Raw genomic sequence first — 21,361 nt, forward strand, 5'->3', positions numbered from 1 at the left:
CAATGGTTGCTTCATCAGGAAAGAGGGAAGGAGAGGGAAAGATGAAAGGATGTGGGTTTTAAGGGAGAGGGTAAGGAGTCATTCCAATCCCGGGAGCGGAAAGACTTACCTTAGGGGGGAAAAAAGGACAGGTATACACTCGCGCACACACACACACACACATATCCATCCGCACACACACAGACACAGACACATGTCTGTGTATGTGCGGATGGTTATGTGTGTGTGTGCGAGTGTATACCTGTCCTTTTTTCTCCCTAAGGTAAGTCTTTCCGCTCCCGGGATTGGAATGACTCCTTACCCTCACTCTTAAAACCCACATCCTTTCATCTTTCCCTCTCCTTCCCTCTTTCCTGACGAAGCAACCATTGGTTGCGAAAGCTTGAATTTTGTGTGTATGTATGTGTTTGTTTGTGTATCTATCGACCTGCCAGTGCTTTCATATGGTAAGTCACATCATCTTTGTTTTTAGATATATTTTTCCCACGTGGAATGTTTCCCTCTTTTATATTCTTATTATTAGATTGGTTAGACACAAGCGTCAACAGTCTGGAGTTGTCCAGTTTCTGCCAGTTCGTAAATAAGGAGCGCAGCAATGAAGTGATTTATGAACAGTAAGTATAGTGCACAAATCTGAACTTGTTTGATTTCAAATGGGGTTACAGTGAGCTGGTCAAGCAGGTGCCGCAATGAAGAGAAATAATGCCGCGGAAGCATGTTTTGTAACAAGTGTGTACCTTCACTGTGGATAGTTAGCTTTCTTTTCTGAGAAGGAGTTGTGGGTAGCACTTGCGATGCACCGCAAATTCCTTTGTCATTAATTTTTTTTTTCTTTAATTCATTCCACAGTTTAATAAGGGGAAAGTTGATGATAAAGTGGGGAGGGGCGGATGGCGGGGGACTACTTAATGTCTGATATTGCACTCAGGAATAATGGCTTAAGAAAGTTTAGGATTCAATTCTCTCCATTAATGTTGTTGGCAAAAGTTCCATTATTAAGCATTTTTCTGGACTTCAGTATTAATTAAGCATTTTTCTTTATTTGTATCTTTTGTTAGGTGTACTACTGAGATAAAACTGAACCTTAATCGGGAACCAGACTTTTTTAAATACAGCTGAGAGATGGAGCTTTTTCACTATGGGAGCTATTTACAAACCCAAACTACTTTTATGTTATTTGCGGTCAGGTAAAAAGCCACTTTATATACAGGCTGTATCAAAAATATACTTGTGATGGCACAAGATTATACTGCTACATGAATCAAGATAGTAACATGGGGTGTATTTTAATTTATGCATAATTATTTAATTGGATAGATAAAAAATCTACTCACCAAGCGGTGCCAGAACACACACGTAAAAGACGGTTGTAATTGGCAAGCTTTTGGAGCCAGTGGTTCCTTCTTCAGGCAGAAGGTTGAATGGGAAGGAAGAAGGGTGATGGAAAAGCTCTGGAGAGGTCTAGGAAAAGGGATAGATCTCGGGAAAGTCACACAGAACTGTGGACCAGGGGAGAGTTACCATACTTCTCATCCCGTATGGTAAGTCTCCCCTGACCTGCAGTTGTGGGTGACTTTCCCAAAATCTACCTCTTTTCGTAGACCTCTCTAGTTCTTTTCCTTCACCCCTCTTCCTTCCGCTTCAACCCTTCTGCCTGAAGAAGGAGCTTCTGGCTCCAAAAGCTTGCCAGTTACTACCATCTTTTATGTGTGTTCTGTCGCTACGTGGGGAGCAGATTTTTTATCTATCTGATTAAATAATTTTGTCAATAACTAATTTACGCATATAACTATAAAGTTTTTATTTTCAAAAGAGCTATCTGATTTTACAAAAGTTGTATCTTTTACATGCATGCACTTAAAATATTATGTTTAGGATCAAAGTTTTCACTAACCTTTCACAAATGTTCAATATGCTCTCCACTGGACACACAAAAAAGTCCAGACATTAGTGAAATTGTCCCGTACTTTTGTAAGCTGTCTGGAAATACTGCATTTTCCAATTTGAAATACAGCACTGCCTACACTAGCATTCTTCTTTTCAGGTCTTTCTCTCGTATCTCAAACTGAGGACAGGGATCAATATCATCTCCCCTCTCCTCAGAAGCCCACTGCTTCCATACAGCACATCTTAACACACTAATGATAAACCCTATCCTAAAACATATAACCTTATCTAAACAACAATGTAGGAAAAGATAGATTGCTACTTATTGAAAAGATGACATGCTAAGTTGTAGGCAGGCACAATTAAGACACTTACAAATAAGCTTTCAGCCACAGCCTCCATTGGAAAAAGAGAAACACACATCTTTCAAGTGCTAGTACTATCCCTATCTTCCTGCTCAAACCATCTACATTTCCATTTCCTCCCACGTTAGTGGACTACTTCATACTCAAATTCACTAAGTTTCAATGCCCATCTCAGCAATGTACTGGATGGGTGTCTGAGACCTAATAACCACTTGAAAGCAGCATGGTCTGTTACTGCCTTGAATTTCTTACCATACAGGTAACTTCAGAAGTATATTACTCTGTACACTAAGCTGAGCATCTCTGTCTTTGCTGTGGAATAATTCCTCTGTGCTGCACTCAACTGTCAGGATGTAAAGGGAATAATATGTTCCTGACCTTCCTGCCTGACTCAAAACACATGCAGGAGTATGATTTGATCCATCATATTATAATATGAACTCCTTTTGAAAGTCTGGAAACACCAACACAGGTCTTCATGTTAAATGCTCCCTGACATTCCTCTGACCTTACAAATTTAGTACCCTTTTTCAACAATCGTGTAAGTGGTTTTGCAATATCTGCAAACCCCCTCATGAACCTCCTATAATAATTCATGAGACCCAGAAAGGATTGCAACTCCTTTATTGTTCCTGGTACCAGAAAATCTTGTATTGCTTTCATTAATCTAGAATGAAAAATTATTTTATTACATTATTGCAGGGTACTTCAGCAACCAGTTTTGAATTATTCCAGAATAAAAACAGTCTTGGTATTTAATATTACTGATGTGTTGTATCCTTTAGGTGCATCATCAGACTCTGTAAAAATAGTTGGAAATGTAAATCTTCTGCCATAAAGCCATATAAAATGGAAAATGGATGCAACTGTTGCTGGATATGTAATCCATCGCCCATAAAAAATTATGAAACACCAGGTGTAACTTGAGCACACATGGCAGTGTCAGCTAATGATATGGTCCAACTAGTTAACTTGCTGTTGTGCAAAGTGACATTTTTCCGTGCTGAGTGTCAAACAGGTTGCTTGTAATCTTTTTAACACTTCCCTCTGACCTCTATTCTCTTCCATATCCTTGAAAAGACGATTATGTAATCAAGATACAATAGACGCTGAGGTAGTTTCACTTCTTTCAGCACTCCATCCAGCAAGTATTGGAATCTTCTTGTCGCATTCTGCAGCCCAAAAGGCATCGTTCTATATTGGTTGATTCCCCAGGGTGCAGAAAACGCCGTTTTTTTATCTGTTATCCAGAGCCATTTCCAAGCAATGGTACCCACTCCTTAAGTCCATTTTTAGGAATACTGGCTTTGCTGTAGGTTATCTATAGTTTTTGTGATGTCTGGAACTGGCTAAGCATCTGTTGTAGTCTTATTATCCAAATGGTGGTAATCGCAATAAGTGCGATACTTCTTTGAGCCATCCATCTTTGGGTACAATCACAGTTGCCGCCCCAAGGGGCTGCTGCTCTTCACTTTTCCCATCAGCCAATTGCTGATCTATAAAGTCCTCCAAAACTGGTTAAAGTCCTCCAAAACTGGTTGCAGTGATCGTGGTATTCTGTCGATACACTGATGCTTCATTGCTTGTCTGAATCCTGTGTCATGCTACAGGTGTAGCGGACAAGGCCCTTGCAGAAGAAACAGATCCTGGAATTCCAGCAACAGGCCTCCATCTTAGTTCTTCCTTTCCCCTTTAAGTGCTTCATTTTTCACAAAATGCAGTCCTAGCAACATCCCGTGCCCTCTTACAGCCTACATAATGTGTGTGGCAATCTTCTTCATCCAGAATTTATAGGGTAGCTAACAAAGTTTCCTTCAACAACTTAACCCCCTCAATACCAAAATTATCCACATTGATGAGTACCGCTTTGCCTCTGTCCCTCTCTCATACACGTAGAGTTTTGTGTTTCACCAAACAACACTTTATATCCAATACTTCATTGGTTTCCAGCAGTTCTGCTACACATAACATATCAGCTGGTAAGTCATGCTCCACAGTCACCGATAGTGACTTTCCAGCATCTCCTGATACACAGTCATGGGAATGAAATCAGGTCTTAATGTCATTGCTCGTGGTTTCACTGGATTGTCTCATATGTTAGACATTCCTTGCAGCAGATCAACATTGGCACCAGTTTTGCCGAGCCGGAATGTCTTACCACAAAGTTCCACTTTATGTCATCAGAGGTCATTTATGGCATGATGTCGATGCAGAAGGTCTAACCCTAGGATATTGCTGTAGTCCTTCCTTACATGAGACACCATTTCCACACATTAAACTTGGTTGTCTCCAATGAAAAATTCATCACCCCCGCAAACTGTAACATGGTGGGTTCCAAAGTCTCCTACCTACTAACTCCCTTGAGACCATCGACATGTGGGCCCCTATGTCCAACAGTACTTTATATCCCTATCTTTTATGACACCCACTACGGCACATTCTGCTTTCACATTCGTTTTTACTGCAGTCACCTTTGCTGGAAACTCCTTCCAGCAGCTCTGGGGCTCCCTCTTGAGTTTTATGGGTACTTCTTATCACCCAGACCACCTCTCCCATTACCCTAATATCCCTGCCATTGGTCCATTTCCATTAAACCGTGTGCAGTCCACAGCATATCTATTACCCCTCTGTGGCTGGTTTCATGATGGTAAACCTCATATAATCACATCCTAAACTTCAATCCCCTGATTGTCACCACACAAGAACAAAAAATAGTGCACTCACCCCAAATGAAGATTCTGTAGGCTGTAGCTGGGACGTCACACTGCAGAGGTGGCACACCTTCTGCTGTCAATTATGGTGACATCGGCGCTCCTGACACCACTCAAGAAGAATGACTGACCCCTTCCTGAAGAGAGTGGGGTGAGTGGTGAACCAAACTCCCCGTGGAAACACTATTGACAATGAAAAATGACTTTTATTGACTTCAATACATGACATAGTGAGGCAGGCATTTGTCTGCCCCTGGCTGATGCTGATAAATGGGTGGTGGCTTCTGCCTGTAGCTGCTGAGCCAACACCCTGCATTGCCAAGGCCAGCACTCTTTGGAGGCCACAGTTATTGATGTCAGTAGCACTGTGTATTGTGCTGTCACAGCATTCCACTCAGGAAATGGCTCCACGGTGGCAGCGTGTGGAGTCAACCTGCTGTCCTCAAACAAGTGTCAGATGGCAGGTGGCGCTGTGGTGCTGAGTCCCACTGGGAACTCAGCATTGGTTGTGGCAGGCACAGATGGCAGGGTGACAGGGCTGTGGCATCAAATCCTGTGAAGAACATAGTGCTGGCTGCAGGCGCAGTCCAATCTTGAACCCATGGCTGCTGCTGCTGCTGCTGGCGATGATGCCCAGTCATCTCATCGTCCAGCATAATTGACATTGTGGGGATGCTGCTCTCTTCTGGTGATGAGAAACGATCTTCGTCTCAAAATTCAGACTTATTTATATGCCTCTGGCATGCATTTGTTTTACTAAAACCAGCACATAGTGATATCGCTCATAACAAGAGACCTGCTCTGTTGTGGTGACAGTACCCTATTGGCTACACACTACACAGTTACCGCCGTGAGGTACACGTTATTGTTGCACTCGGTTGTCCTGGTTCCACAATCCACTTGTCTGTCTGTTATTGTGATCCACATCCACGTCATCACACTGGTGGCTACTGGCTCATCGTCATGAATGAATGCTCTACAGCAGCTTCCACACTCATCCCCATTACTTCTGCTAAAGACTTATAATTTTTATGCAAAGAGGTAACAGTACTACATCATCTATTCAGCTCCTTTACCTTTAATGCACAAATTGTGACATTATGCTCCTGCCGGTGGCACACGCTCAAACTCTGAATGAAGCGATAGGCCTGGAAAGAGGGTGGCTGGTCAGAAGGTAAGTACCCAGTGTGTCTTGCAAAAACAGACTATATGTGTAACAAGGGACTGTACCCTTATTTGTAAATTTTTCTCTGCCTGCAAAGTCAGATTCATTGTTTTTCATAATATTCATAGTGAAACTAATTTTGTTAATGCCATTGGTGGCCCACTCTTATACTCACTCAGTGCAGCTCTTTGGATTGATCTATCTCATCCGAACAGCATCTATGTGGACGTACTAATTCTTTTCTCCCAACCTGCAGGAACAGGGATGAGCCCATTCTGTTGTTGCCAAAGGATTCCTCTCCCCTCAAACTGCATCTTATGTTTTATTAGTTTGGTGCATATGTTCATAGCATTTTTGTTTTGCATGTTGGTATTCCAGTTGCTATGGGTGTATTTGTCAATTGTCATTTTTATTTATAGTTCTCTGTTGCTATTTGAATTTACATGTTATCATTTTGTCATTTGGAGATAGTGAGTGAAGCTTTGGATGCTAGATAATGGAGTGCCAGGTGGAGAAATCGGAACATTTCTGACATATTCTTGTGTTTTTAACAAAGAAACTCGGCAAACAACCATGCAAATTGAGGAGTCATTTGATTTTGTTTTTGCTACAAGTTTTGACAGTTCAAAATGCCATTTTCAGGCCCCATATGCACCTCTAAAAAAGTGATCGATATTGGCATACTGGGGCAGTCTGTTTCTGGATGTCATGAATTGTCAAGTGCTTCCTTAGAAGACTTGACTGCAATTCTTCTGTTTGTGGGGTGACAGCAGTGAAGACAGCCAGAAACATTTGTGCTGTATATGGGAATAATACCACGGCAAGAAAATGGTTTTCTCATTTTAATGACAAGTGTTTTGACGTTAGTAACTCTGCCCACATTCAGGAAGACATTTGAGATTTGTTGAAGATTGTGTGAACACATTAATCCATATGATCCACGTCAGTGTACTCGAGAAGCGGAAAATGTGATTAACTGTGGTCATTCCACTATTGTGCGACATTTGCATGCAATGAGGAAGGTTCAAAAATTGGTCATTTGGGTACCATTTCCTCTAAGGCAAAATCACAAAAATCAGTGGGTGGGTACATGTTCATCTTTGCTTGCTTGTCATTGATTGGCTCATGAACAACACTAACAATTCCTGTTATGTATCATTACTAATGGTGAGAAATGATGCCTTTATGCTAACATAAGGAAAGGAAAGGGATGACTGAGCACAAACAAAGCAGCAACTCCCCCCACAAAGACCTATGCGCATCCGCAAGGCATTTGGTGGAATAGATCTTCTGCGGGCTTTCCGTGTCGCCTTGAGTAACAATGACCAAACATGGCTGTGGCATACTGCCTTGAATTCTGCTGATTGGCTCAATTAAAAATTACATAACCCAAAAATGAGACTTTGAATTTTGATCCAGGTGGCATAAATTGCAAAATTCCAGCCACATATTTTATGATCTGTTCTACAATAAGCTACACTTTTTCTCAACTTAAGGGATTATGTGAGATTATTTTTGGAAATGAGCATTTACAAGGTAATCACACACCCATCGACATCTTATGATGGAAATGAAATGAAAAATAACCGATTGTATACTATAGACGCCTGGGAATCCCCCCCTAGTGCAGTTCACCCACTGAGGTGCAAGTCTTTTCAGTTGATGCCACATATTCCTTCTGTGTTGTTGTTGATGAAATGATGATGAGGACAACACAACACCAAGTGGAGAAAGTCTCTGACCCAGCCAGGAATCGAACCCTGGCCCACTGCATTGCAGTCAGACATGCTGACCACACAGATAAGGTGGCAGACCTAATGGTGGAAATCTGCAGTCTGAACACACTTCAGTCATGGTTGTCAGGCAGCTTAGATGTTCTTCAAATGTGTTTGGAAAAATGACCATGTCATCCAGATTAGCAAAGACACATTATCCATTTAAGGAGTAGAAGCAGGTTGTCCATCATACATTCAAAGGCAGCTGGGTTGTTATATTAGACAAACAGCATAACTTTGAACACATAGAGGTCTTCAGGAGTTATGAAGGCAGTTATTTCCTCGTCAGCCTTGATTTGTCAGTAGCCTGTCTGCATTTCCATATTTAAGAAGTACTTTGCTCCTTTCGAGCATTTTAGGGTGTCATAAGTGCACAGTAACTGGTAAACATCTCTTTTCCTGAGTTTGTTCATTCATTGGTAGTTGATGCAGAGACACCATGTACCATTCTTTTTCTTCATGAGCACCATAGAAGAGGACAAAGGACTCTCTAAAGGTTCAATGATGTCATCTTGCAGCATCTTCTCCACTTGGTCCTAAATTGTCCATCGTTCAACCAGTGAAACCATACAGAAGGGCTGGCAAATTGTTGGATGATCCCATTTGGTGATACAGTGTTTTACCATGGGCCACTTGATCTGTCTTTCCACTTCTTCAGATTTGAAATCATCCAAAAACTGGCACAGAAGAGCTAACACTCACCAACTTTGTTTCTCAGTCTGGCCAGATTATATTGACAGTTTGATTTTAGCTTCCTCCTGTGCTTTGTGTATTGTGGTAGCAGAACATGATTCTTTGTTGATGGCAATAAGCTGCTCTTCCTGGGTGGGTTCAGTTGTTCCCACCCACACGCCTGTAGGGATGAGTTGCAGCTGCTCACGACAAGTAGTGATAACGAAGTTCTCCTTGATCAACTGCAGTTCTTATGATTGGCACTGGAATGCAGATTTCTTTTGTGAGCTTGACTCTTTTTTTTACTGAAAAAGCTTCATAATGTAACTGAGCATCTACAAGAGCTTTGCCAATATAGAACACTGGTATTTCAAAACATAATCTTCTTTAGCTGGTGATGATAAGCATTCAATGTTAGTGAAAAAGAAGCAATTATGGCGACTAGTGTCCAGACAGGTTGGCAGTCAATGATGACATCAGTGAGATTTCATGACATCTTGTTGACTGTCCATGGAGAATTTTCATCTGTGATGGCATCACCTCCATAAATGGTTGCCTCAATTAGTTTTTCTGGATTTGGAAGCTAGGCAAGTGGCAGGTATCTCTGTATGACAACAGAAAATGGCTACAGCATGTTGGGGAGTGACCTCATGCAGGGTAATGCAGTGGGCTTCAATCCACAGAGTGATCATAATCACGTGAAGTTGAGTGGCGGGAATAAAGCTGTTGCGATGCTTGATGTCTGGCAAAAACTTGTGTTCTTTCTCTGCATTAGTGTACAGTGTGTCCAGGGTGACCACACTGGAAACATACTGGTGTATTTTCCTCTGTCATCCAAATGTCTTTTCTTCTGCATAGCCTTTAACTTGTGGAGGATGTGGTTGTACCTGTGTTGATCAGATGCTGAATTGTTGTTTCATGTCTGTTGTATAAGCCCCAGTTGTCCAAGTCCTTTTTTCCTGGGGCATGGTATTGAAATTCATGGCTGCTATAGTCCAACATTTCTAACCATCATAAAATGCTATATCTGGCTTGTGAGGGAGGTGTGGTTGTGATGGTCTTCCCTAACTGCCATTGGGGCTCGGTCATACTTCCTCATCCAACTCTTTTTTTTCTGTTGCATTTCCTCAATGCACTGGCACCACTTGATGAATTTTTCTGTTGCATTTCTTCAATGCCCTGGCACCACTTGATGAATTTCTCAGTTGTTGTGACATCCTTTACCAGAACAGCCTCTTACATATTCTCTGCTACCGTTTTCAAGTGTGAGATTTTGTCGGCTTCCTTTATGTAGTATTTTGTTGTTTCACCGTGACAGTGAGGCCCTGTTCTTTATTTTATTTTATTTTATTTCTGCTAATTGGACTTGCTGTTGGTTGTCACCAAATGTTTTCTTCAGTTCAGCTGTGAAATTGTCCCAGCTATCAAGCTTCTCTTTCTTGTCCTTGGACGACTGCTGAGCAGTGACCTCCAAGCAAAAGTACACATTTGCCAAATGCATCATGTCACCCAACCTATTTTATATGGTGACTCAATAGAATCATGGATCCTGATCTGTGTCTCTGATAAAATTGATGGCTACCTGATGTGTAGCTGACTTGTTGCCATTTTGGAATCTATTGGGACGTGAATGTACGGACCTTAGGAATTATGTAGTGCTTGTATTCCAGTTTGTGTTTGTGGAGGCAACGGTGTCATCGGTAACCACAATCCAGTCCAAATCCAGAAGCAGACTTTTCAGTGAAGTACAACGCTTAACATTGAAAGCACATTTATAAGGAACACCAAAGTACAGCCAGAACAGAACTGAAGTCCTGGTTGGAGAGTGCTGCTGTTTATATAGACATTGAATATTCCAAACATTAAAAACATAGGAAATCTCGAGCACTTTCCAGAAATGGTAGACTGTAAGTAACATATAATTGCTGATGGTTGGGTTTCAACTGGCAACTCATAGCATGCCAACCAGTGACTCTTAACTGCTATGTGACATTGTGAGCAGCCCAGATTGCAGCGGTATACCTGGCAGTTGATTTCGCAATTTTTTTTTTAGTGTCATCAGTATTAGGATTATTTGATGATGTTCATCTCTTTCTGTATGCTACTTAAATTTCCATTTCTAAATAGCTAATACATACTACATTAAATCTATTTTGTTTATCCTAATGCATGTCTGCCTTTACACATTTTCCCTTTCTTAGTGCTTCTTCCAGTAAGTATTCCTGTATGCTGCAACACATGTCTGGCTAACTTGTTTCTTTTCCTTGTAAATACTTATTTTCTCTTCTATTCTTTCAGTATGTCTTCATTTCATGTTGTGTAACTCCCCTTTTCGTTTTTAAGATCCTTCTATAGCACAGTATTTCAGATCATTTTAGTTTCTATTCCTTCTCCAGTTTTTTGATGATCAGTATTTCAGACCCATACAATGACTGCCCCAGAATTATTTTCTTTCAGTTAATTGTCAGTTTTTAACTTCACTGCAACTATTGTGCTTGAATCTTATTGCCTTTTATAGGAATAAACTTCGTCTGAAGTGTAAATTAGTTGCCACATTATACACAGGCCTCTGTCCTTAGCACTCTGTTATGAATTTTCATGTAATATTTCAAGAAATTAGCATCATCTTCTTTGTCAGTAGCAGTCGGTCACTTTGTCATGGGTGACTACCATTGCAACTGTGCATGCCTCCTTAATTTCACAGTAGTTTTGCTGGTCTGTCACATCAACATCTCCTCAAGGAGAGGGCAGGATTGTCATGTGTAAAACACAGAATGAGTTAATGAACGAGCATGTTGTGTGTCCCCCCCCCCCTTCCCTGCCCCCCACAGCTCCACTTCTCATCCCCCTGCTTTCTGAGCCAAGAATATTGCACTCGTGCCCGGTTGATATTTCCAAACATAGAGCCATACATATCCATCATCTTCATTGAAATGAATGGTAATTTCACCTTATGTATTACAGAAACCTTTTAAGTAAATGTAAAATGTGATTTATTAGTCTTGTTACTTACATTGTACAGATCATATGATCTGTTGTACAGGAGAAACATCAAGTTTAGCGAAAATATAATGTATAATGATTTACAGAAATTCTTTTTACACAGATTTTAAGAATAATGCCAATAAATACAACACAAAATATTGACTATAAATTAACAGTTTACCAATTCCCTTTGTTGTACACAGACAACACTGCAATATTAGCTATAATTTTTATTGTTCAAAGTATCAGACTGTCTTCCATTAATTCTTCAATGGTGTAGTAACATTTCTCTATTAAAATGTTGTGGAGTAAACTTTTCAGTGAACCAAGGTCCATTGTTAATATGTTTCTTCCTTTTAATTTCTTATATATTCTTAGCCCCATGTACAGTGGTGTCTGAGCATAATGCTTTTAAGTGATGTGATGGAAATTTGATATTTTCCTTGTGACGAGTACCATAGCTATGCTTAAAACAGAACTTTTCAAGATTATGTTGATTATCATATACAAAAATCAAAATTTCAAAAATGTACAATGGAGTAATTGTTAGTATTTTTAATTTATTGAACAAGGCAACATGAATCATTTTTGTGAGCAGCACACTTGTTTTTAACTATTTTCTTCTGAAGAACTAGTAGCCTTGTGTTGCTTCTAGAGTTTCCCCAGGAAATTATCCCATATCGAATAACAGATTCAAAATAACTGTGGTAGACTGTCTTTCTTGTGTCCATATGAGTGGCACCAGATAAAATAAACGTAGCAAAAGCTAGGGAATTTGATTTATTTACCAGGAAGTCTATATGTGTCTTCCAGTTTAAACTTTTATCAAGCTTTAGGCCCAGGAATTTCACATGGCTCACTTCTGTCATCATTTGATTATTATGGCTATTTGTACAGGACATGTTGCTGACAATTTAGAGACAAATTGCATTATCTGGGTCTTAGTGACATTGAGCTTTAGTCCATTTTTATGGAACTAGGATTCCAGTTTCACAAGAACATTTTCTGTACCATCTGGAATCTTTTCTGTGGTATCATTTTCTATAAGGACTGAAGTGTCATCTGTGAACAAGACTGAATGAGCATCAATATTTAATGGTAAATCATATATATACAACAAGAATAGGTAAGGACCCAGTATTGAACCCTGTGGAACTACTTGGGAAATTGTTTTCCATTTGGAGTGGTGCTTAACTGGATTTGATGTTAAAATATCTCTTTGTTTCCTCTCTGTCAGGTAAGAGTTGAACAACTTGAATGCAGTAGTCTTCAGTCCAATAGATCTTCAGTTGGTGAAGTAATAATGAGTGATTCACCGAGTCAAAGGCTTTCGTTAGATCACAGAATATTCCTGAGACTTTTGTACCATGGTCTAGTGATGAGCTTATTTTTCTGTAAATTCTTTGATGGTATTTATGGTGCTTTTTCCTCATTGAAAACCAAACTGATATTTACAAATAAAGTCATTTACTGTAAGGAAATTTTTCAGTTGTTTTGCCACAAGTTTTTCAGATATTTTAGAAAAAAACATATCTTCTGGTGATCTCTTTTTAAATAATGGCTTAATCTCTGCATACTTTAGGACATCTGGGAAAGACCCATGTTCAAAGGACTGGTTTACAATAATAGTCACTGGGTATGAAATAATATGGCGTACTGCCTTGATTACCATGGAAGGTATTCCATCCCATCCAGTTGAATTTTTGTTTTTTTCACATCATTCTGAGTTTTTTTTCTGATTTTTTTTTTAAACAAGTGTTTTGTATGTCATCTCTATGCCTGAAAATCATATTGTCCTGATGGGCTGTCATGTCTATGTCAGATTTTGCTATATTGACAAAGAAATCATTGAAGCAGTTTGACATTTTAACATGATTTACAATAATTTCACCCTGAAACCTAATTTGAGAAATGTCTTGACTTTTAACATTTATTCCCAACTCTGATTTCACAACAGACCAGACTGCCTTTGTTTTATTTCTTTGTTTGTTTATGAATATACTATTTGCCTTTTTTTTCCTGCCAGCATCACTTTTTTGAATATAGTCTTATAGCACTTAACATGTGTTACAAAATTAGGGTTTCTATTTACTTTGAGCTCATTGTGTAGCTGTCTTTTTCTGGCACTTGAAATTTTTATGCCTGGTGTAATCCAATTTCGTTTATTCCTGACACTCTTTTGGAAAGATTGTGGGGGAAATGTTTCATGGGATTTAAAAAAAAAAAATTATCAATTTTTGTTGTTGCTTGAATCACAGTGGTCTAAAGGCCAGGTTATAACACTTATCACAAAACAACTCAAAATTTTCTTTGTTAAATTCCTTTTTATATAAGATTCAGATTTTAGTTTCTCTTTTTTTGGGGAGCTCTATAAACAAAGCTGAGTTATCAGATGTCCCTAGATCTAGGCAAAACTTCCTTGTATCATCAAACTGATAATTTGTGATAATATTATCTATGCAGTGTGCTGAGTGGAAGTTTTTTTTCTAGTGCACATTATAAAGTTTAACTTGAAACTAGATTTTTGGATTAAATCGCAAAATTTATCAATCTCACTGCTTTCAATTAATGTATTTAAGTTGATGTTTCCTACAATCACAATCTTTTTCTTGTTTTCTTTTTTAAGTTTAAGCAATATTGAAATGTTTCTAAGAGCAATTTAGTAGCAGAACTCCCAGGAATTCTATGAATTGGTATTATCACAGTATTTAAATCACACAGCTCTACACAACAGCTTTCAAAAATACATTCTTCATTTAGATAACTAAAATATTCTTTCACTTTAAATTTTAAGGAGGCATGCAGTAAGATACAGGAGCCCCCACGAGATTTGTTTTTTCTACAAAAGCTGCTGGCAAGTTTGAAATTACTAATTTTATTCAGGTCTATGCATTCTTTTGTGAGCTAGTGTTTGTTTAAGCAGACTATCTTCATGTTTGCTAGTTCAGAAAGTATAACTTGTAGTTCATCAATTTTAGAGTAATCTGGATTTGGATGTTTTTCTGCTAAACTGTTTCTATTTAGATGCATCATGATAGAATTTTTGAGGTTGTTTATACTTTGAAGAGCCCAACATGTTCCATTATATTTACAGTTTGGATCACCACTTCTGTTTTCTCACCCCTTTCGAAAGTTTTCAGTTTCTGTTGCTTTTAATGATTCTGCGAATGTCTACGATCATTTTGCTCAAAGTTATTGAACATAACCTATTCAAGTGTAGCCCATCATTTCCCAGACACTTACCACTTACAAATTTATTTGAGTGTACAGAAATTGCACCCAGCTTGTCATGCTCTTCCCTGATTCCACTGTTTATCTTGTTTATGTATGTATCACTTACTGACCTTCTGTATAAAATTGCACTAATGACAGTATTTGAATTTGCAAACACACTTTTTGCTGAGCGGATCAAGTTCCATGTTTCACTGATTATTTCTTCCTTACTGCTGTTCTGGATGGAATTTGTTCCGGCATGAATGAAAACACTTTCGTATTTGTCCTTTTTTTTTTAATTTTCACTTTCAGTTTATCTTTGTTTCTAATTTAGAATATTTTGAAAGTGTCTGCTGATCTGATGCGATCAGATTCTGGGATGAACATCGATTTTACAGCCTGGAGCTGTAACATTTTTCAGTATGGAGTTGCCAACAACGAGAAAGTCCCTTTTTTCAATCGGTTTTGCTGCGGCACTTCCACGTTTGCCTTTTTGTAGGTCACTGTTTCCCATTTATATTTGTTTACAGATAGTCCAGTGGGTGGGTTTTTGATCACATTTCACACACCATATGTATTTTGAAGGTTTTGTTTCATATTTGATTGGTGTTTTTCAGAAACCCTGGATTCTGCTTCACTTATTTCCGTTTCATGGATATCACACACACACAAATGTTTTTCTTGAGTTAATCCATCATTTTCTTTTTTTTTTTAGTCAGTAATTCAGTTTTCAATGTCCTTGTGTAGCTGCTTTATAATTAAGTTTTTTTGTATCTTCTTTTATTTTCATTTCACACGCACATGCCTGTTTTTCCCATATTAATCACCCTTTTTCTTTTTTTATAGTCACTATTTCGGTATTTAATGCCTCAATGTCCTTTTGCAGCAACATTATAATAACTGTACTTACAAGATCGGCTGTTTCAACTCGTAAACAAACGTAGCATATCTATGGAATATCATCAATGATGAATTTTAGGTTCACTTTTGTGCACTTTTCGTGCAACCAGTAATTGCACTTGACACACAAAATACCCTTCATCATTCACTTTTCACATTCTCTACATGAAAAACTGTTTGTTTTTCCCTTTTTTTTGACAAGAGTGAAACTTTACGTATGAACTAAGATTTTGTGTTCATTTTACAGTTGCAGACTTTTCTAAGTTTCTGATCTTTATGCACCAGTGTTGGCGTGACAGATTAATTCTGTATAACAGGTACTACATGGTGTGTCTTAAAATATGAGTATTTGTTTCATGGAATGACCAACAAGGATCATAATTTGTAGTAAACAGTATGTTGAGTTCGATCCATTGGAACATTATAAGCAGCTCTATTATTGGGTAAGGAAGGTAGGTAGGAAGACAAAGTTAACAGGAAGATTAGAATTTAATGTCTCTTCGACTCTGACATCAGTAGATGGACAAAATTCAGATTGGGCAAGAATAGATGTGGAAACCAGTCATATCCTTGTTGACTGAACCATTCAAGCATACATGAGAAGTGGTTTAATGGAGTCATGGAAAACCCAGATCAGAATGACTGCAAGAAGTGGTTTCCACTCCTCACAGATAAAAGCCTTTTCTCATAAGCATTGCTCCACTTTACACATTAAGAAATGATATTTAGGAAAAAGGATGAAAGTGCTGCCAATAGACACTTATGAAAGTGAAGACACTACCCTAGCTTTCAGAACTATTCATTCCTTCCCTGGAAAGGGTGAGAGGTGAATTGAGGAAGTTTCAAAAGGCAAGGCAGGTCACTCAGAGCCCAGTATAATAGGAACTCATCTGCAGTGAGGACATGGGTAGACAAAGATGAAGGGCAAGTGCCAGAGAGAATAGGACAGACTTTGACACTTTTCCCTTAACCTTTCTCTACCCATTTTCTCACTACAGATGAGACCCTCTTATAAAGGGCTCTCAGTGACCTGCCTTGCCTTTTCAACATTCCTCAACTTATGTCTCTCTCCTCCCAAGGAAAGCACCAATAGCTCTGAAAGCTAGGATAGTGTCTTCATATTTACTTTTATACATGTCTGTCAACAGTACTAAACATATTGTCTCCTGAAAGTAAGTACTGTCCAAAACTTCTATTTCATTTTTATTAGTTTCCTCAATTGAATTTTTCTTTTATACAAAAAAGGATGAAAAGATATTTCTTTTGAATCCAGGTAAGCAGGCACATGAGATGTGGATGAAGGCAGTTGAGTCTCCAGAGGCAGCTTTTTTATTCTGCTCAGATGAGTCTTTGTGTAAAATTTTGCCACTGAGCAATCAGTGATCAAGAAAAAGAAAAGAAAACATGTTTACATCTGACAATATGTACCCTATACTAATTAAGGAGGAAATGGCAGATAGCAATACAGCGAGAACAAAAATAGAACAAAGATATTTTGTACATTATTGAGTGTCTCTCAGTCCAAAGCTATGTTTGTGGCTATGTTAATTACTGTCATTGTTGTGGCTCATAGTGATAACTTTAAAATTCTGAATTTTGTTGCAAGTAAGTGTATGAACATATTCATCAGGGTTAAATGCATGTTGTTGGTACTCCATGTTAAATTTATGGAATGGTCTAAATTAACAATTCGTATCTTAATTTTTTTGTTTGAACTGCTGTAACAATCTTCAGGTGTGTATGTGGTTTTTTTTCAGGTTTGACCCGTGGTCTTTACTAATGGCTTTCAAGAAAAAAGCAATTTCAGCAGGGGCAGAATATGTAACAGCAGAAGCTATTGGATTTGAATTTAGAAAAATGCCAGACATGTTGATAGAAGGTGTTGAGCCTGGAACCTATGAAACAATAGACAGAGTTTTGGTATGTAAGAAGTTTTTTATTGCTAAAATGTCTTTTTATCTGTTCTTACTACATTATTGTTTCTATTTTCAGGTAAAAACTGAAAATGGTGAAGTTAGACCCATTAAGTTTGGGATTGCAGTGATAGCTGCTGGTGCAAATTCAAAAAAAGTTGCAGAAATGGCAAGAATAGGTAAAGGTTCTGGGTACCTTAGCGTTCCTTTGCCTATTGAACCACGGTATGTTGTTTACTATGAACCCACTTGTTAACAAACTGAAGAGCCAAAGAAACTGGTACACATGCCTAATATCGTGAAGGGCCCACACAAGCATGCAGAAGTGCCACAACATGACATGGCATGAGTTCGACTAATGTCTGAAGTAGTGCTGGAGGGAACTGACACCATGAATCATGCAGGGCTATCCATATGTCCAGAAGATTTCGAGAGGATGGAGATTTCTTCTGAACAGCATGTTGCAAGGCATCCCAGATACGTCCAATAATGTTCACGTCTGGGGAGTTTGGTGGCCTGCGGAAGTGTTTAAACTCAGAAAAGCATTCCTGGAGCCACTCTGTAGCAATTCTGGATGTGTGAGGTATTGCATTGTCCTGCTGGAATTGACCAAGTCCATTGGAATGCACAATGGACATGAATGGATGCAGATGATCAGACAGGATGCTTACGTATGTGTCACCTGTCAGAGTCGTATCTACACGTATCAGAGGTCCCATATGACTCCAACTGCACACACCCCACACTTACAGAGCCTCCTCCAGCTTGAACAGTCCACTGCTGACATGCAAGATCCACAGATTCATGCAGCAATATTAGAGATTTGATGTTTTACCGGATTCTTGATGTTCACGGTACATTGAAATGGTCGTATTGGAAAATCCCCACTTTATTGCTACCTTGGAGATACTGCGACCCATCATTCGTGCGCCGACTATAACACCACATTCAAACTCCCTAAAATCTTGATAACCTGCCATTGTAGCAGCAGTTACAGATTTAACAACTGTGCCAGACACTTGTAGTATTATGTAGGCTTTGCCAACCACAGCGCCATTTTCTGCCTGTTTACATATCTCTGTATATGAATATGCAAGCCTATACCAGTTTCTTTGGCACTTCAGTGTAGCATACCACATCTTTATGAATGTATAAGAAAGACAATATGAATATTTAAGAATCTATAAGAAAGACAATATGGATGTACTGCCTTCATTTATGCAGTCATCTGTTGCCTTCCCTATGCGCTGTCCTCCTTAGGAAAAGAATAGTTCTACTTTTTGACCTTTATTTTTTCTGCTATGTAATTATTTCTTTCTTTTGAAGGAAATTGGTAGAATATTGTGTCTTACAGCTCACTACATTGATACCAGTGGTCATCACTTTGAACACCTTCTGTAAATGGACATTCATGCCACCTTTTTGACCTTCGTTGACCTTCAAAGACCATACTGTTACATATCATCGGATTTGTATTGATAGCCGCTATCAGAATATAAATACCAAACTATAGCATCCCATTTAAAAAAAGAAAGTTGACCTCCATATCTCTGGATGCGACCCCATCTACCAACAAAAAACCAATGTCATATTATGGCCCCCATTGTCCCATGCAACATTTGTCCCACAAACTTTTCAGCTACTATCGTACTTTTGGAGTTGTTCTAGGTGGCAATAGTTAGTGACCATATATTTCCTTGACGGTCTTCATCCTGTTACTCAGAGGTCCTCCTTATGACATCTATGCAAGTTTGGAAGCTCTGAACCATGCTTGCTGTGACATTACAGGTGCTTGGTGACTAACTACAAATGCTGCACACCACACAAGGAGCATCTTAAATAAATAATAATACAGTACAAATTATGCACTAATACATAACACTGTTTGCAAAACATGGACCTCAGCACTTCATGCCCCATATAAATAAGTAAGGCTGTTACTATCTCTTAAATAATTCTAATTCAGTGTTTAAATATGATGAATCTTAAACTGTCTTCCTTAAATGTCCTTTTACTTAATGCTTCTTGTTAATTATATTTGCTTTTTAAAAGCTACAAATTTCGATTACACGTGGTAAGTATATACATTTTTATATCATCATTTCTTCACTCATAATGTTTCTTTTATTTAATTTTTCCCCAAAAACCACATAACCGTATAGGTTTCAATAAAAGAGTTCTGTTCATTGAAGTAGTCTGGTTAATGTAAAAATATTTCTATACTTTGAAATCCTTTGTTGTAGTACAATACATATATATTCATCCAACTCTGCCATTAGGGAAGATGATTCAGCAAGGCATATTGATTGTGTACAAATTTGTTATTTAATTTTGCAGTATTATAAGGACATGCTACCACTTGTTTTGAAGACAAAATATCTACTTGTGGAAGAAAAATACAGTGACTGGAAATATCTGCTTATTTATTGAAAGTGCATTTCTTATTTGCTCTAAAGACTCAACAGTATCACACATAAAATTCTGAGGCCATGGTCTTACTTAACATGAGTGATTATCGATTATCTCATCTGAGGATGAAGTGTGACTCCTGAGATGATTGACTAAAGGAATAAGGTAAAAAATTACACAGAGCGTACCTAGGAAAGGGGTTCCCATAAAGAAATATTGATGTTGAGAGATGACTTTCTGGTTTAAGTGAATGAAAGAGCCAGTCTGCACGGATTAGAGCAGAGGTTGGCTCAGAGGGCGATGGCTTCAAAAATTGAGGGAAATAGAAAGAAGTAGAAGAAAAATAAAGATACAAGGGATAAAGGAACCTAATGGAAATTACTGAAATTATGAATAATAGTAATTTATCATTACAAATACAGGCCAAATGAGAGAGAAGTATGGTAAAAAGCTAGGAAGGAAACACGATAGGAGCAGAACGGAAAAAAGCAGGAGAGAGGAAAGGGACAGACAGAGAGGACTAGTAGAGATCCAACCAGCAGGCTTTAAGACTGTAGAATGTGCTGGAACTGTCAGTAATCTTCTCTGTTTCGCTATACGTCTTTTCTGATCTTACTCTTTCACATTTTTGTTCTTAACCTTCTTATCTATTTTTACTTGTAAAGGAAACCACTCACCAAATAATAGCAGAGATGTTAAGATGTCGAGAGGACACACACACACACACACACACACACACACATCTCTCTCTCTCTCTCTCTCTCTCTATCTCTATCTATCTACACTCTTGTGCACCTATATTTTTCCAATTCCCATACTTCTTTATTTTCTTAATTAAATTATTTATCTAGTAATTATTTCAAAATGTGAGTGCTCTCTATTTTATTTTTATTCTCTTTATCTTCAAGGTGAGTAGTACTCTTTTCTTGTAATAATCTTATATTTTGCATTCAGATTCATTGTTTATACATTACATGTTTCTGACAAGTTTGTTGTTATCTCTTAAATGAAAATGTGTTTAAGATTTTTTTACTTATTCTACATCTGCAAGGGCAATTTAATTTAGGATCTGTGTAAGAAACATTAATGTTATTTTTTGTAAATATTTATTATGTGTACTTGTTTTATGGCATGTTTTTCAATTTTGAGGATCTCCTCGTTATTGATCTGTGGAAAAAATGTGTGTCTAATCTAATTTAATTTCCAGAACTTTCCATATCATTGCTCCTAACTTACTCCAATTTTTTTTCTGCATTTTGTCTAACTTCTTTTCGTTGTCTTCATTCACCCTGTTCTCTCCACAAATTTTGATCCAGACCTTCCTTTCTATCTCCATTCAGTTAGTTACTCCATGCTGTATTCATTA

At 38.3% G+C, this 21,361-nt stretch overlaps 1 protein-coding gene across 3 annotated transcripts in view; it reads left to right on the forward strand.

Moving 5' to 3' along the window:
• LOC126260258 (FAD-dependent oxidoreductase domain-containing protein 1-like) overlaps positions 1–21,361 on the forward strand; it is a 115,438-nt gene that overhangs the window by 26,025 nt on the left and 68,052 nt on the right. For all 3 annotated transcript variants that reach the window (XM_049957588.1, XM_049957587.1, XM_049957586.1), the window contains exons 4-5: positions 17,431–17,593; positions 17,666–17,811. In XM_049957588.1, the coding sequence (XP_049813545.1) occupies positions 17,431–17,593; positions 17,666–17,811 (309 nt within the window). The remainder of the gene's footprint in view (positions 1–17,430; positions 17,594–17,665; positions 17,812–21,361) is intronic.

This window comes from Schistocerca nitens, chromosome 5 (genome assembly GCF_023898315.1).
Source record: "Schistocerca nitens isolate TAMUIC-IGC-003100 chromosome 5, iqSchNite1.1, whole genome shotgun sequence".
In the NCBI taxonomy this organism is placed as follows: domain Eukaryota; kingdom Metazoa; phylum Arthropoda; class Insecta; order Orthoptera; family Acrididae; genus Schistocerca; species Schistocerca nitens.